Source organism: Pseudonaja textilis, chromosome 5 (genome assembly GCF_049901715.1).
Source record: "Pseudonaja textilis isolate UNSWEBS1 chromosome 5, rPseTex1.2, whole genome shotgun sequence".
In the NCBI taxonomy this organism is placed as follows: domain Eukaryota; kingdom Metazoa; phylum Chordata; class Lepidosauria; order Squamata; family Elapidae; genus Pseudonaja; species Pseudonaja textilis.
In genome coordinates this window covers 76,107,313-76,122,214 of record NC_141994.1, presented here as the reverse complement: position 1 = coordinate 76,122,214, position 14,902 = coordinate 76,107,313, and the positions used below count along the sequence as shown (strand labels likewise).

Below are 14,902 nucleotides of genomic sequence, written 5' to 3'. Positions count from 1 at the left end.
AGCAAGGGAGGGGGCCAAAGGGGAGCCGCAGACCCAACCGGGTGGGGGGAGGGCCCTTCTTGAGGGAGGGGCTCCCAGGCTGAGCTGAGACCAGCCGGCCCTGGCTTGGCCCAGAGGGGGAGCAGGGAAGCGTTTCTCCCCAGCCCTGCAGAGCTGATGGGCCCGGGGGGGGGGGGAGAGGCCGCTGCGTATGTGGGGGCCCTGGAGAGTTGGGCCTTCTGGGGACCCGCTCTCCTGGGCCTGCCATGTGGCCAAAATGAGACCTGTACCCTGGAAAAGGGCACCCCAAGATCTGGGCCCTCTGGGACACACCGGAGCTGGCTCCGGTGGAGGGATCTTCCTCGGGGGGGTCTTGTGGCATCGCCCTTTGGGCCCAAGGCCTCCGAAGGCCTCCGTCCCCTTGGGGGCCTGTCCTGTTCCAAGACAGCTCCTGTGGGGGAGGCCACCCACCAGGGGCTATGCACCAGGGCCAGAGCCGCCTCCTTCCCAGGGAGTCCCGGGGAGGGGGTGTAACTACCTAGTCTCTGGATATGGGGGGGGACCACGAAGGGGAACTGTCTCCTCTCCATGGTGGGCTCCTTGCCTTCCGGAGTCTCTCCCCCCCACCCCCGCAAATGCACTTGCAGCACCCAAAGGGAAGCAGCCAATCAAAGACTTAGGTCTCAAGGCGGGGGCTTCCTTGACCTCGGCCTTGGCCTGGACCGGAGGAGGGGCCCCTCCCTGCTCGCCTGCCCTGTCCCCAAGGGGTCTCCACCTTTCAGCCTAGCCGGCAGTTTCAGGGTCCCAAATCGTTGGGGCTGGGGCTGCTCTCCCCCAAGTCATGGGCATTCAAGGTACGTGGGCATTCTTAAAAGCCTCCTCCACATTGATTCGCTTGCAGCCCCCCAGCTGCCTCGGAGATGCAGTCAGGCTCTCTCCTGCCTTTGGGGCCAGCGCCCGCTCCCTCTGCCCGCCTCCCCCTCTGCCCATGGCCCCGAGGCCCAGGAGAGCCAGGCTCAGGACAATGGGGTGTTTCATAGCCGAGGAGGCAGAGCTGGCCCCTTCCCACAGGAGGATGTGGTGGTGGGGGGGCAGACAGAGAGGGCTTGTGCCCTCCGAGAGATGGGAGGGGCAGAGCAGCAGCAGCTGGAGGGGGAGGGGCCCCACCCTCCGGACAGGCTTCCCCGGCAGCTCTGTGGGGAGGGGGCCGCCTCCTGCTCCTCTACCAGCCAGGGGGGGCTTGTGCACCAGGCCCCGAGCCCCGAGAGGGTTAACCGGGAGGATCAGACCGCAGGAATGCGTCTCGTCGCAGAGCTGGGGAGCGAGCAAGCGAGAGAGAGAGAGAGAGAGAGAGAGAGGGGGGAAGCCGGCCTGGGTGCAAAGCAGCCCCTCTCTTCCATCGGGAGGAGGGAGGGCAAGCGAGCCGCTCAAAAATAGCGCGCACACACACACCCGCCCATCCTGTGCACCCCACTGCCTCCCACCCCCCACCCCCCATCCTCACCGAGAGAGGACAGAGCAATTGATCTTGCTGGTTTAATTTTTTTGCAATTTGATACAAGTATTTAATTCCCTTCCGGTAACTGTCTTTAAAAACGAAATAAATAAAAATGACCTTTTTATTGCATTTGTAACATTTGGCACAGTACAAACCCTCAGTGCACCTCCCCCCACCCCTCTTTCCTCTTTTTGAAATAAGATAACTGTAAATATGGAGACGGCTTTTTCCCAAGGCTTTAAGGAAAGAGCGTCTCTATAGAAACGGGTTTGTTTTTACTGCATTCTAAGTAACATCTTCTAAAAAGGACGACTCCCACCCCCCCCCCCCCCCCCCTCCGTTCCTTGGTTTTGAAAGGTTCTGCTTTCTCTTCTCCGCCAGCCACTGTCTTTGGGAGCAAGCAGGGCGGCTTACGGTTCTGCTTTAAATAGGTCTGATGCCGAAAACCCTCCGTGGGGATCTGTGCCTCTGTCCCTGGGGGGAGGGGGAGGGGGGTCGAGGGACCCGGAGTTACGCTTCCTTCCCAATCCAGCTCACAAGTTAGAAAAGAGCCTTTTTTTTTTGTTTTACACTCGAACAGAATCCGCTGCTTCTGTCGGCCGGAGACTTAAGGATAGAAGCACATACGGGAGCGGAGGGGGGGGGGCTGCCCTCCTCCCTCTGGGCATGAAAGTTGGTGTTGTCTGTTGTGCATCCTATTGCATTGAGTTAGTCATGGCAGGGGAGGGGGGGCCGGAGGGAAGGAGTCAGATCTGGGTTTCCTGCACTTTCTCCTTGGGGTGGGTCTGTATGATATACGGCTCGGCAATGGTCGTGACCGCGGGGTGCAGGGAGTTCCCCAAGCAGTTTTCGGTCCAGTGGGCCCCCTGGGAGGGTTTGTAAGTGTTGTAGTGGTCATGAATAGCCGGCAGCACAACTGCCCCCTCACCTGACATGCCGGACGCGGTCGAAGGGGTGGCGGTGGCGCCGGTGGTGGGCGCTGCCGCCGCCGAAGACGCCGGAATGTCTTCGTCCACCTGTATGATTTCCACGGTCCTGGCGGCCCCCACCGTACTCCTCTGCTGGTGGCGCTTGCGGAGTTTGTAAAAGGCAACCAGCATGGCCGCCGCCAGGAGGGTCACGGCCACGAAGCAGCCGATGATGATCTTGGTGGTCCTCATCACCTCGTCCAGGCTGGTCTGCGTCTTGTCGCTGCCGTCCAGGGCGGCGTCCTGCCTGGGCGTCTTGGTCGTCCGGACGAGCACGGTGGTGGTGGTGGTGTAGGCCGGCTGGTAGCCCGTGGAGGTGGTGGGCACCGGCTTGGTGAGCTTGGGGAAGAGGTTCTCGGGTGACGTCTCGGTGGTCTCTACCGTGACGGTGGTGAAGAAGCTGTAGTTGGACGTGTTGAGCTCCGCCGTGCTCACGTTGAGGTAGGCCGAGGCGTTGGAGTGCCCTGCCACGTTGGTCACCATGCACGTGTATGTGCCTGTGTCCGTCAGGAGGACCTGGGAGAAGTTCAGGGTGCCGTCGTTGAGGACGGAGATTCGTGGGTGATTGGAGGCGTGGCTCAGCACCGTCCCGTTGGGCAGCAGCCACCGCACGGAGGACATGGCGGGGGTCCGGCACTTGAGCTCGGCCACCCTCCCCTCCGAGATGTTGAGGTCCCGAGGGGCGTCCAGGATGAAGGGGGCCGAGCACTGGAAGGCTGTCTGGTCCACCTCCACCAGGAACTTGCCCCGCATGTGCGTGGGGGCATGGCAGCGCCCGCAGCAAGAGGAGTTGGTGGGGATGTATTCCCGGAGCCACCAAGACAGCCACAAGATGTCGCAGTCGCAGTCCCAGGGGTTGTGGTGCAAGTGCAGCTCCACCAGGTACCTCAGCGGGGCAAAGAGGTCGTGGGGCAGAGAGGTGAGGTTGTTGTGGGCCAGGTTGAGCTCCACCAGCGCCGTCAGGTCGTCGAAGGCGTTGCGCTCGATGACGCTGATCTGGGCACTCATAATCCACAGCTTCTTGAGCGACTTCAGTCCGTGGAAGGCCCCCGGCTTAATGGCCGGGAAGGTGTTGCCGGACATCTCCAGTTCCTCCAGCCCCACCAGGGGGGAGAGGTTGGGCATCTCCCGGATGGCGCACATGCCCAGGTTCAGGTACTTCAGGTTGTAGAGCCCCTCGAAGGCCCCCTCGGAGATGTACTTGAGCTTCTTGAGCTCGCCCAGGTCCAGGCGCATGAGGGAGGGGACGCGGTTGAAGGCGTAGGACGAGATGCTCTCGATGGGGTTGTTGCGCAGCCAGAGCTCCCGCAGCTTGGAGAGGTATTCGAAGGCCCCGCTGGGCACCACCGTCAGCCAGTTGTCGAAGAGCTCCAGGGTGTTGAGGCTGGCCAGCCCGTTGAAGGCCCCCACCTCGATCTGCCGGATGGCGTTGCGCCCCAGCTGGAGCACCTCCAGGTGGTGCAGGTGGCGGAAGGTGTCCGCCTGGATCACCTTGATGCTGTTCTCCATCAGGTTCAGGTAGCGGGTGCCGGAGGGGATGCCCGGGGGCACCTCGGCCAGCCCGCGCCGCGTGCACACCACCTTGCTCAGCTGGCTACTGCAGGAGCAGACCGAGGGGCAGCTCTGCGGCCCGGGCCTGGCCGCCACGGCGCACGCCAGCAGCCACGCTTGCGCCACGAGGCAGGCGAGGCAGGCGAGCGGGGCGGCGTTCCGGGCGGGCTGCGGAGGAGCCTGCCGCAGGAGCTTCATGGTGCGGCGCCAGCATTCTTCACCATCGCGGGGACTCGGAGCCGACGGCGGGGCGCGCCGCCCTCCCGCCTTAGCCCGGCTGGACCCGGGAGCCGCCGCCGCTGCCGCCGCCGCCGTTCTCCATCGGGGGAGGGACAGGGCGCAGCGGCCGGCGGGCGGGGGCTGGCCGGCCGGAGGCGGTGGCGGGTCGCCCGAGGCCCGAGTCAGGCCTCCCGAGGGGCTGGCGGGCGGCCGGCCGCCGCGGCACTCCGCGCTGGGCGCCCGGGCGAGCGGCGCCGACGCTGTGCGGGCGCGTCCTTGGGCGGCGGGACAAGGGCTGGCGGCGGCGGCGAGAGCGGTGGGGGCGCTGCGGGGACGCAGCTCCATGGCCGGCGCGGCGGCGGCGGCGGCTCCCTCTCGCCCGCGCCTCGCTGCCTGCCCGGCGGGGCGCAGCGCCTAGAGCGGGGGGGCCCGGGCGGAGAGGAGCGGCGAGCGGGAGTCCCGGGCGAGGCGGCGGGCGGCCCTCCGGGGCCCGGCGGCGGGGAGCTGCGGCACCTGCAACCCGCCGCGCCTGCAGCTTTCAGCGGAGGCCGGCGACTGCTGCGGGAGGCGGGGGCGGCGGAGGCGGGCGAGCGGGGGCGGCGGCGGCAGCAGCGGTAAAGCCCCGGACCATCCTAAGCCGGCGCCGCGACTGGCAGCGGCCCCCCTCGCGGCTCCGGGGACTGGCGCAGGTAGCAGCCGCCGGGGCGGCTCTCGCATCCTTTTGTCCTTCACTCCGCCGCCGCCACCACCGTGGCCGCCGTTGCCGCTGCCGCTGCCGCTGCCGCTGCTGCTGCTGCTGCTGACGCAGGGGCTTCTCGGCAGGCAGGGCGGCCGCGTCAAGCGGGCGGGCGGCTTCGCTCGGCGCAGCCAACGCCGCCCCTCGCCTCGCCGCCTCCCTCCGGGGCTTAGCGGGAACGGCGGCCAGCCGCGCAGCCCCCCAGTGAGCCTCGGAGCGCTGGCGCGAGCGGCGGACAAAAGGGCCCGGCCGGCCGGCCGGCCGTCCCGACGCGGCCAAAGTGCCGACTGCCGCGGGGGGTTTCCAGGCCTTCGGAGAGCCCGGACCGGACGCCCCCTTCCCCCCGCCCCACTGCAGCCCTGCTGGGCCGGTCTAGGCCGGGGTGGCGGCCTGGGATTCCGCCAGGAGTTCTTGCCGTCCCGGACAGGAATTGGGGGTCTCTTGGGACAGAGGCTGCTGGGCCTAGGGAGGGGGGCGTCTCTCTTGCCCGGAAGGGAGGCCAAGCGGGCAAGGCCAGGGTGGGGCCTGCTGCGGGTTCGGGCCGGCCCCCTTGCCCGTCGGGCTTGGGGGGGGGGGAGGTTGAATTGCTGTTGGCCCCCTCCCCAGCAGGAGGCGCCCTGGCCGTTGTCCCCAGCTCAAGGCCTGGCTCAGAGTCCTGGGCCGGTCTGGGGGTCACCTCGGAGGGCCCTCGGAGCCCCTTGCATGTGGGAAGGGCACCACGGGGTGGGCTAAGTGGGGCTGCTGATTGCCTGCATTTCGGGACCCTCCAGCTGCCTTGAGACCGTTGGAGAAAGCAAGAGGCACTTGGGGGGGGGGACCAGCGAGTCCTGTGGCTTCCAGCCCCCCCATTGCTTTGATTTTGGGCTCCCATGCAGGAGCGCTATTCACTTGGGGGCCTGTGGCTCCTCCTGAGGAGAAAGGAACCCGTCACAGGCCGAGCAGTTTCTCTGTTTTCTCAGTAGAATTGTGTGGCCGTTTACGGGAGTTGTGCCTCTCTCTTTTCCGCCATAAAATAATAGGAATTTAAAAAATCACGAGTAAGTCAGTCAAAGAAAAAAAGCCTGGAACAGAAAGGCAAGTATGAGTTAGACAAGAGAACAAGAGTCACGAAACCTTTGATAAATCCAGGCGTTGGACATTGAGAGCTCGGAACTTGACCCTGCTATGGTGGAAGGGGAAAGGGGATTGGCACTCGGGCTGCTCTCGGGCTGCTCTAGAACCCGGACTCGGAGCTAGGAAAATGCCAATTTCACCCACTGCGTGTCCCCCCCCCCCGTCCAGGCTCCAGCGAAGCCCGTTTCCCTGGCCTTGCACGAGGGGGGCAGCAGGCTGGAGACCACAGAACAGGGGTCCCTGGGAAGCCGAGCCGGAGGGCCAGCAGGTCTTGAGAGCCCCTGGGGTGGCGATGGCCCAGGGCCCAGAGCAGGCCAGGCGAGGCTGGTGCTTTCTCGGCCAGGCAGGCCCATCTCTTCCCTGGGGATTCCTGCATTGGGTGGAGGGCCACCCGCAGGCGGATTCTGCCAGGGCGTCTCCTGCCCAGGCTTGGCCCTTCCTTCGGCCGGTCTGCCTGGCCTGTTTTTGCTCTTCCCGCCTGAGTGAGCCACGGGCACCCAAGTGTGGCTAATCCGGGCTGGTTTCTGAAATTCAAACTCGTGGGAGGGCTGCCGCCTTCCTGCTCAACCTTGGCAGGGATCCCGGAGCTGCTCCTGTGGTGGCCGCCCTCTTGGGGCCTGTGCGGTGTCCCCACTTCCTCTGCTGTTTGGCTGGCACGGCCCGGTGGGTGCGGCTTTGCCCTTGGCAGGACCTGAGGCTCAGAAGCCTCGGCTCCCAGGAGGGGCAGTGGAGAAGCCCAGCCTGGCACCGGGGCTCCCCTCTTTCCCTCCAAGGCTGCAGGGGCCTCGTCTCTGCGCCTCTCCACCCTGGAACCCCACCCTGCCGTCCGTCCGTCCATCCGTCCCCCCGCAGGGTTTCTTGGGTCAAGATTTTCGCTGAATTCCTTTTCCACCTCAGGTTGGGGTGCTCCTGTCCACGAAAAAGCCACTTTGCAGGGAACTTTGGGGAAGGCGGCTGTTCTCCTTTTCTCCTTAAAAGCTTCTGGTGGCCACCGGCACACTTCCAGCGTGTGCCCCCTATCCTGCCCTTCGGATGGGGCCTGGGGTCTTTGGTGCCCTCCGGGGTGGGTCTTTGACAGGGGCAGGAACAGTGACCCTTGGGGTGTCTCTGGGGTTTGCCTTAAATTCTCAGCAGGGTTTCACGGGTGGGGGCCTTCACCCAATGCCCACTGCGTGCAGGAGGGATGCCCTGGTTCCTGGTGCCAACTGTTGCATTCTGGGCCCACGGGGCCTTCCTGGGCTCTTCAGCCAAAGGCTCTGGGTGGGGCTGCAAAGGGGGGCTTGAGGCCAGTTGGGGGCCGGCAGCCCCAGTGTTTCTGGAAGAGGCTGCTGGGCCCAGAAGCAAAGAGGGCAAGCTGGGCGTTGGCAGTGGGCCCCTTCCCCGCCCCCACCAGCTTCTGGACCGCAAAGGCTTCGGTCGGGGGTCCAGCTCCACAGGTGATCTCTGGGTCACATCTCCCCCCCCCAAAAAAACCAGCTCCCCTCTGCTCCCCTCTCCCACCCCCCACCCCCACAGTCCTCCCTATAGGCGGTTGCCTCTTGACAGGGCTTGGAATGGGAAGGCTGTTCACTGAGTGGGTTACAAAGCGGGTGGGGGGGCTTTGACGCCTCTTCCCCCGCTGCCCTCCCAGGGGACGTTGGGCCCGAGTCCAGCCCCAGGATGACCATCCAGCCTGGCCGCCCTCGCCCCATTTGGCAGAAAGGCAGGATTTGGGTTGGGGGGCTGGAGCCCCAGATGCCCCCCCATCCAGGACTGAGGGTAAATGGGTTCATCAGCCGTTCTGGGAGGACGTGTGGGCCTTCCCAGCCCTGGGAAACTCAGGTGAGCTTGGCAGGAGGGGCTCCCCTTCACCTTCTCTAACAGAGCCCCCCCGGGTGGATTTGTCCCAAAGGCAGATGGAGCTGCCCTGAGGCCTGAAAGTTTGGGGAGGGGGTGGAGTGAAGGGGGGGGCAGGCTGCCTCGCCCTTCTAGCAACAAGGCCCAGAGTTCAGCCTTGGGTCTCCCTCTGGCCGCTGGGTCTTAGGCAGGGGTCAGCAACCTTAAACATTCAAAGAGCCACAAAGGTCCTAACCGGAAGCCCCCCCCTCCCATTCAATTCTGGAGCTGATCAGACTCTATGGCAGTTCCCCTACCATAGAGTCTCCTCCTCCTAGTGCGGCATCCTCTTTCCTCTCCCTGTCCTAACCAGAAGCCCTATCAATTGCACAGGGAGCTGCAGCAGACAGATGAAAGAGCCGCATGCGGCTTCAGAGCCACGGTTGCTGACTACCGTGGGGCAAGCTGGAACACACCGAACCCATGAGAGAAGCCGGCGGGGGCCCCCCAGAGCCCCCCAGCCGCCCACCTTGCTTAATGGGGGCAAGAGCAGGGGGAGTGGTGTGCTGGCATCCGGGGAGGCACTGTATACAGCCTGGTCCCTGCGTTCCTCCCTCCCTTTGGCCACAGCTGGGCACCTGAGCTGGCACTCCTTTCTCAGGCGACCTGGCAGTGAGCCACCCTGCCCACGCCTAGCTCCCAGGCCCTTTGCTGGGTCTCTCCCTTGCCTGCAAGCCTCTTCAAACTCTGGATAAACAAGAGCTGGAAGGAATGCAGGGGTTTGCAGTCAGGAGGGTGGGCTTTATGGCTCCAGGGCGCCACCCGGTCCCCTCGGGCCTTGAGAGTCAGCTGAGAGATCTCCTCCGTCCTCCTGCTCAGGTGGCTTTCGGGGCTGCCCTTTCACTTCACACGCCCTTCCTGCACCCCCACCAGAGGCAGCTGAAGGAGAGCCTGCCGGCTGCCCCAGGACCCCCAGGGAGCCTCCTCCGAGCAGGGCTCAGCCAGTCCCTGCAGCAGCAAAGACCCCAGGCCCACAAGCGGCCCTCCAGGAAACGGGAGGGGGCTCGGGTTGGAAGAGGGCAGCCCAGCGGCAGCAGGGGTGCCCCGGGAGAGGCTGCTGTGGAGGTGGGCTCAGCTGGGCGGTTGGGGGGGCGGCCCCTCTGAAACCACCCCAGCTGAGCACCCTGCCCTCCACTGCCCCTGCCCGCTGCTCCCCATCCGTCTGGTGCTGAGGAAAGCCACCGACTGCTGGCGCCTGGCCCAAGGCTGGGGCGTGCGGGCAGCTGTTTTCTCACCTGGAGATGGGGAGGGGGCTTGGAAGCCCCTCCCTCCAGGGATGACCTGGGGCTCTCCCCCCAAGGAGGGCGGGGGGTGTGGCTGGGGGGACGGGGGCCCCTTTTGAGCCACTGGCTGCTGTGTCCCTCTGCAGGTGGAGGTGGAAGTGGAGAGCATGGACAAGGCCGGCAACTTCATTGGGTGGCTGCACATCGAGGGGGTCAACCTCTCAGTGGCCCTGGTGGAGCAGGCCCTCTCCAAAGTGCACTTCACAGCCGAGCGCAGCAACTACTATAAGCCCCTGACGGTGGCCGAGGCCTCTGCCAAGCAGAAGAAGGAGAAGGTATCAGCCGGGCACTGGGGGCAGAGGGGGAGTCAGGCTTCCTGGCAGAGGGTGGAGGCGGAGGGAGCCACGTTCACAAGCTGCAGGCCCTTCCCCTCCTCCCCAAAGGGTCTCAGGCCAATTTCCTCCGGGGGCGGGGGGAGGGCAAGGGCCGGCGGGGAGGGGCCTCCAGGAAAGATGGCAGCGAAGCGAGGTGCGGAGTCTGCTTTCCGGGGCTCCTCTGCTGCTGCTGCTGCTGCCAGAAAACGAGGCGGCAGCTGACCGTGTGAAGAGAGCCCGGCAGCGGAAGTCGCCCCCGAAGGCCACCGAGTCCCAACCTCCTTGGAAGAGGAAAGGCCAAAACGAAGAGAGCAACCAGCGGGGTCCCTCCTAGCTCAGCCCACCAGGCCTTTGGGGAGGGCCATGCTTGCGGCCATCTTTGTCCAGGGGACGCGTCTTCCAGTGGGGAGGGGCTGCTGAAAGACCCCCCCCGTAGGCCTCCATAAAGGGGGGCCCTCTTCGGGTGGGGGGCAGGGTGCAGCTGGAGAGGCTCAGGAGAGACCTCCGGGGGCCTCGGATGAAGAGCAGCTGTCCAGAGCCCCGGGCTGAGGATGATGGGCAGCGTTCTCCCTGATGCTGAGGTGGAAGATTGGGCCGGGGGTCAAGCGAGAACAGGGAGGGAGCCTTCTGGCTGGCTGGGCAGCCCATCTGGGGGGGCGCCTTGGGGGTTGCTTATATAACTTTCAGGCCAGCAAGGAAAGGGAAGGGAGGCTTCCCCCCCCCAGAGAAAGAATCTCCATGACACCCCCGGGCAGAGACGAGAGCGCCGGATGCCACCTGGAGGCCAGAGGCCAAGGGGTGCTGGAGAAGAGGGGGAGGGACACCGGGGGAGGGGGGCTTCTCTTCCCCCCTCCCTGTTGAAGGACGAAGGAGAAGGCTGGGCGCAAACATCTGGCTGATGTTGGCAAGAGGAGAGCTGAGAAATGGGAAGAAGGCACCTGAGCCAGGTGCTGCCGAGGAAGAGGGGGGCCCACAAAGTCAAAGGCAACCCCAGATACCCGTGGGGGGGCGGTGGGGCCCCATCCTGCACAGCTGGGAGGCAGCCAGGGAGACTTGGGGCCTGGGCTGTCCAGGCAGGGTGGGCCCGGGGGAGGCACGGAGGCCTGGATTCAGGAAAGCCGAGGGGATCTGCGGGGCACCGCAGAGACCCAGGAGGGGGCCAAGAGGGGGCTGGAGCAGGTGGCGCAGAAGATCCCCGGAAGGACAGCTGGAGGGGGTGCTGAGGGGAGAAGAGGGCTGGCAGTGAGGGGGCAGAGCTAAGGACTCCCCTCGAAGGGGAGCAGTGCTTGGGCAGCTCCTGGGCCGCACATGCCCGGCTCTGGGATGGCAGAAGGGGGCAGGTGCTGGCTGGCTGCCCCCTTGAAAGGGGCCAGGCGGGAGGAGGAGCTACAGGTCGTCCGCCTGGTGCCCCAAAGGAGGAGCTGAGTGGATGGAGCAGCCAGTGGCAGCCATGGGGGGTGGGGCGCTGTGCAGATTCGCCAGCCGGGCCTCTTCCTGGAGGGGGTTCTTCAGGCAGCCCCTGGGCCCTGCCCTGTGGGGGCAGGGGGCTGCCCTGGAAGGCCAGTGGGCAGCTGCTCTCAGGGTGGGCGCGTAGCAGAAGGCCAAGTGGGTGGGGGGACCTCGGGGTGGGTGGGGGGACCTCGGGGTGGGTGGGGCCCCCCTGTCAGCCGCCAAGAGTGGAATCGCTGGTGATGGACAACCAGTGGAATAAATCATTCCCATTCAAATGGGGGGGCACGGGTGCCTCGGTTGTGCCCCTCCCCTCCTGGAAGAGTTGGCTCTGCAGCCTGGGCTAGCATGGAGGGGGCTGGCTCTCCCCCAGGGCAGGCTGCTGCGTTACCCGCCCCCCCGCCCCCCCATCTCTCTTCCCCAGGTGTGGTCACAGTATGAGGAGCCCCTCGTGGAAGACGTGGTGCCCCTGGCTGAGGAGAAGGAGCGCACGGTCAACTACAAGCCCATCTTTGTGACCGAGGTCACCGATGATCTCCACTTCTACGTGCAGGATGTGGAGACGGGTGAGGGCAGCGGGGGGCAGCCTTCCACCCCCACCCAGTCTAGGGGGACACAGACAACTGGAGGTTTGGGGAGGGGAAGAGGGTCTCAGGGAGGGGCTCCAGGGCACAAGAGGTCAGGGGAGGCCTGGGGGTCCCTCAAGAAGCAGGGAGGGGGGCACAGTGGCCAGGGAATGACCAGGCTAACATGGGGGGAGGGGGCTGGCCGGCCTGACTCACTCTTCCTCCTCTCCCCCCCACCTTCCCGGCAGGGACCCAGCTGGAGAAACTGATGGAGAACATGAGGGGCGAGATTGCTGCCTGCCCCCCCGTGGAGGGGGCCTACACCCCCCGTCGTGGGGACTTCTGCATTGCCAAATTTGTGGATGGAGAATGGTATGCCCAGGTCCCCCAGAGGCCCCTCCCTCACCCAGAGCCTCGGACCCCTCCCTCTCCCAGCCGGTCGCCAGGGGGAGGGGCCAGGCTTGGCCTTTCTGAGGGGGGTCCCATGCACGGCCGGGGGGGCTGCTGGGAGGGCCCAGAGGTAGGACGGCCACGGGGCAGGGAAGCAGGCGGAGTTTGGCCTGGCAGGAGAGGCTCAGCTGTGCCCTCTTCCCTCCCGCCCAGGTACCGGGCGCGGGTGGAGAAGGTGGAGTCCCTGGCCAAGGTGCACGTCTTCTACATCGACTACGGCAACGTGAGTGGGAAGCGCTGGGAGGGGGGCAAAGGGCATTCTGGTCATACTGGGCGGGAAGCGGCAGAAATGGCTGCCCAGGACGGGAGGCTCTGGGGCCGGAGAAACGGGGGGTCGGGTCAATGGGGCAGCGGCAGACTGAGCAGATCCTCTGCAGTGGGGGGCACTCCCCCACAGCTGCCCCCATAGTTGGGGGGTTTCCAATGGACTGCTGCAGCCACTAACTGCCTGCTCTCCCCCCCGCAGAAGGAGACCCTGCCTTCCACCCGCCTGGCCGCCCTGCCCCCGGCCTTTGGGCCCCGGGTCCTGCCAGCCCAGGCCACCGAATACAAGTTTGCCTTCATCCAGGTGCCTCAGGATGTAAGTCCAGGGCAGGTTTACAGGGAAGGAAGCGGGGAGAGGGGTCCTGTAGCCGCCCCCCCCCAGGGGTAGCAGCAGAGAAAAGGGGGGGAGGGGGGGGCTTGAGGGCAGGCAGCTCCACCCCCTTTTAACCTTTTCAATTCGGTTCATGCTTTCCGATGCTTTTGCATTCACGGTTGGGATCCTGTTCCTTTGGGGGGCTGCATCCTGAGGGTGGGGCGCGGCGCCTATTGTTTTCATGGGGGGCCCTGGCCGCCGACTGGAAGCCAGCCTGTCCGTGGGGAGGGGCGCTGGGGTCCATTGAGGGGCAGCGCCCGTTCCCCCTTCGGCAGAGGGCAGCCCCTGCGCTCCCCGCCCCCACGGCCCACTTGACCGGCAGCGTCCGTCCCTGGCAGGAGGAGGCCCGAGCGGACGCAGTGGACAGTGCCGTGCGGGACATCCAGAACACGCAGTGCCTGCTGAACGTGGAGTACGTGGGGCCCAGCTGCACCCACGTCACGCTGCAGTTTGCCGACTCCAAGGCCGACGTGGGGCTGGGGATGGTCAAGGCGGGGCTTCTCATGGTGGAGCCCCGCAAGGAGAAGCAGTTCCAGAAAGTGGTGAGCCCTCTGTGTGGGGAGGGGGGGGGAGGACACCGAGGGGGAGGGGGCTCTGGGTCGGCGGCCTCTGACGACCCCATCTCTCCTTCAGATCACCGAGTACCTGAACGCGCAGGAGTCGGCCAAGGGTGCCCGAGTAAGTGAGCCAGCGGTCTTCTCCCCACGCCACGGGAGGGGACGGGGAAGCGAGCCCTGGCCTGGAATGCCCCCGAGTGGGCAGGGGCTTTCTCCAGGGTGGGGGTGCTCATTCCGCCCGCTTGTCTCCTTGCAGCTGAACCTGTGGCGCTACGGAGACTTCCGCGCTGACGATGCTGATGAATTTGGCTACAGTCGCTGAGACCCTCTTCCTCCCCCCGGCCTCCCCCCCCCCCACCAGAGCCTCTGCCCGCAGCTGGAGCCTGACGCCTGCAGGGGCAAAGGGAAGCGCTGGGACCACCGGGGAGCTCCTCCCAAGCCCCCCCCCCAAGCTGCTCCTGGCCTCCTGATGGGCAAGCCGGGGAAGTGATTTAAGCCGAGCTTTGGAAGCAAATAAAACTAGTGAGAAGCTGGGCCGGGCACTGACTTTTTGGCTGGCGGGGGGGCTGGGGGGAACCACTGGTGTTCAGCTTCCCTATGGACACAGAGACACAGCCTGACTGGGGGGCACAAGGTGGGGCTGGAGGTCCCTTTGCTCCTGTTGCTGGGGGGAGGTGCAGTTAGATTATTCCTATTTTCTATTTTCTTTATTTCTATTTCACATTCTTGAACTGCCCGTCTCCCCCAACGAGGGACACCGTCCATAAACCATGGTCCACTTGCCAAGGGTTTTGTGGGGGGGGCTTTAGTAGAAGCCCTTTGCCTGGGGGGCTCCTTCCTCTTGGAGTGCCGGTTCTCGAGCGAGGAAAGGGGCCCCGGATGCTCCCCAACACAATCTGAGGCTCTGAGCCAGGGAGGAGATCTTGCAGTGACATGGCTCCCCAAACCTTCGAGGGAGCCAAGAGGCGCCCAGGAGGAGCCACCACGAAGACTGAAGAGAAACGACTTGGCCCGGCAGGAGGGGGGAAGAAGCCGCCGCCTCCTGCACAGCCGGGTCGGTTCCCATCCATGCCTTGCCGGGTGGAGGCCGACCGCTGCCGATTCCCAGACGGGCTGAGGCAGCCTCTGTCCCAGGTGCCGCGTCTCGGGCGTCGGCAGAGCCGAGTAGAAGCGATCCCAGCAAATGGACGGGTGGGACCCAGGCAAAGCAGGAGTCACACAGACAGAGTCTTACCTCTCACCCCGCCAGCCTGGGGCGCACAATTTTGGCCCAGGTGGTAGGCGGCAATTGGGCCAGGGTGCCAGGGCTGGCATTCGGGCCGAGGGGGGGACATTGCACTGCTTGGACAGACCCAAACATGGCGCAAAATGGTGGTCCCGGTATTTCAGGTCACGTTGGGATTGACTTTCCTCCCACCCTCCTCTCTGGGCAAAGGGTGGCACAGCTGCAAGAGACGGGCATTTTGCCATGAATGTCGGCAGCAGAGCCTCCAGCTGGGGGGAGGGGTTGCCCTGGCCACCCTGTGACTGGAGCGAGGGAGAGGCTGCTCAGCCGGCCTCAGTCCACCGTGGGTGGACTTGGAGCAGCCCCAGGCGGCCTCTGCCGGCCTCAGTGGTGCCAAAGCAGGGAAATGGCGCTCGGGGGACAAGGAAGCCCCCCACCCCCACCCCAGGGTTCCCCCGCCCATCTGCCCTGCATCTCCTTTC

At 65.5% G+C, this 14,902-nt stretch overlaps 2 protein-coding genes across 2 annotated transcripts in view; one reads left to right on the top strand and one right to left on the bottom strand.

Moving 5' to 3' along the window:
• Positions 1-13,728, top strand: part of SND1 (staphylococcal nuclease and tudor domain containing 1) — an 86,539-nt gene extending 72,811 nt beyond the window's left edge. Inside the window, exons 17-24 of the mRNA XM_087935456.1 lie at positions 9,309-9,497; positions 11,410-11,551; positions 11,800-11,923; positions 12,155-12,224; positions 12,468-12,581; positions 12,977-13,180; positions 13,272-13,316; positions 13,452-13,728. Coding sequence (XP_087791582.1) covers positions 9,309-9,497; positions 11,410-11,551; positions 11,800-11,923; positions 12,155-12,224; positions 12,468-12,581; positions 12,977-13,180; positions 13,272-13,316; positions 13,452-13,517 — 954 coding nt within the window. The 3' untranslated portion in view covers positions 13,518-13,728. The remainder of the gene's footprint in view (positions 1-9,308; positions 9,498-11,409; positions 11,552-11,799; positions 11,924-12,154; positions 12,225-12,467; positions 12,582-12,976; positions 13,181-13,271; positions 13,317-13,451) is intronic.
• LRRC4 (leucine rich repeat containing 4) lies at positions 2,104-4,665 on the bottom strand. The gene has a single exon (XM_026726061.2). The coding sequence runs from the start codon at positions 4,558-4,560 to the stop codon at positions 2,224-2,226; it is 2,337 nt and encodes a 778-aa protein (XP_026581846.2). The 5' UTR covers positions 4,561-4,665; the 3' UTR covers positions 2,104-2,223.
• Positions 13,729-14,902: the final 1,174 nt, after the last annotated feature.

Excerpts from the sequence above, each read along its gene's own strand:
- LRRC4 (XM_026726061.2), bottom strand. The coding sequence starts at position 4,560 with ATGGAGCTGCGTCCCCGCAGCGCCCCCACCGCTCTCGCCGCCGCCGCC.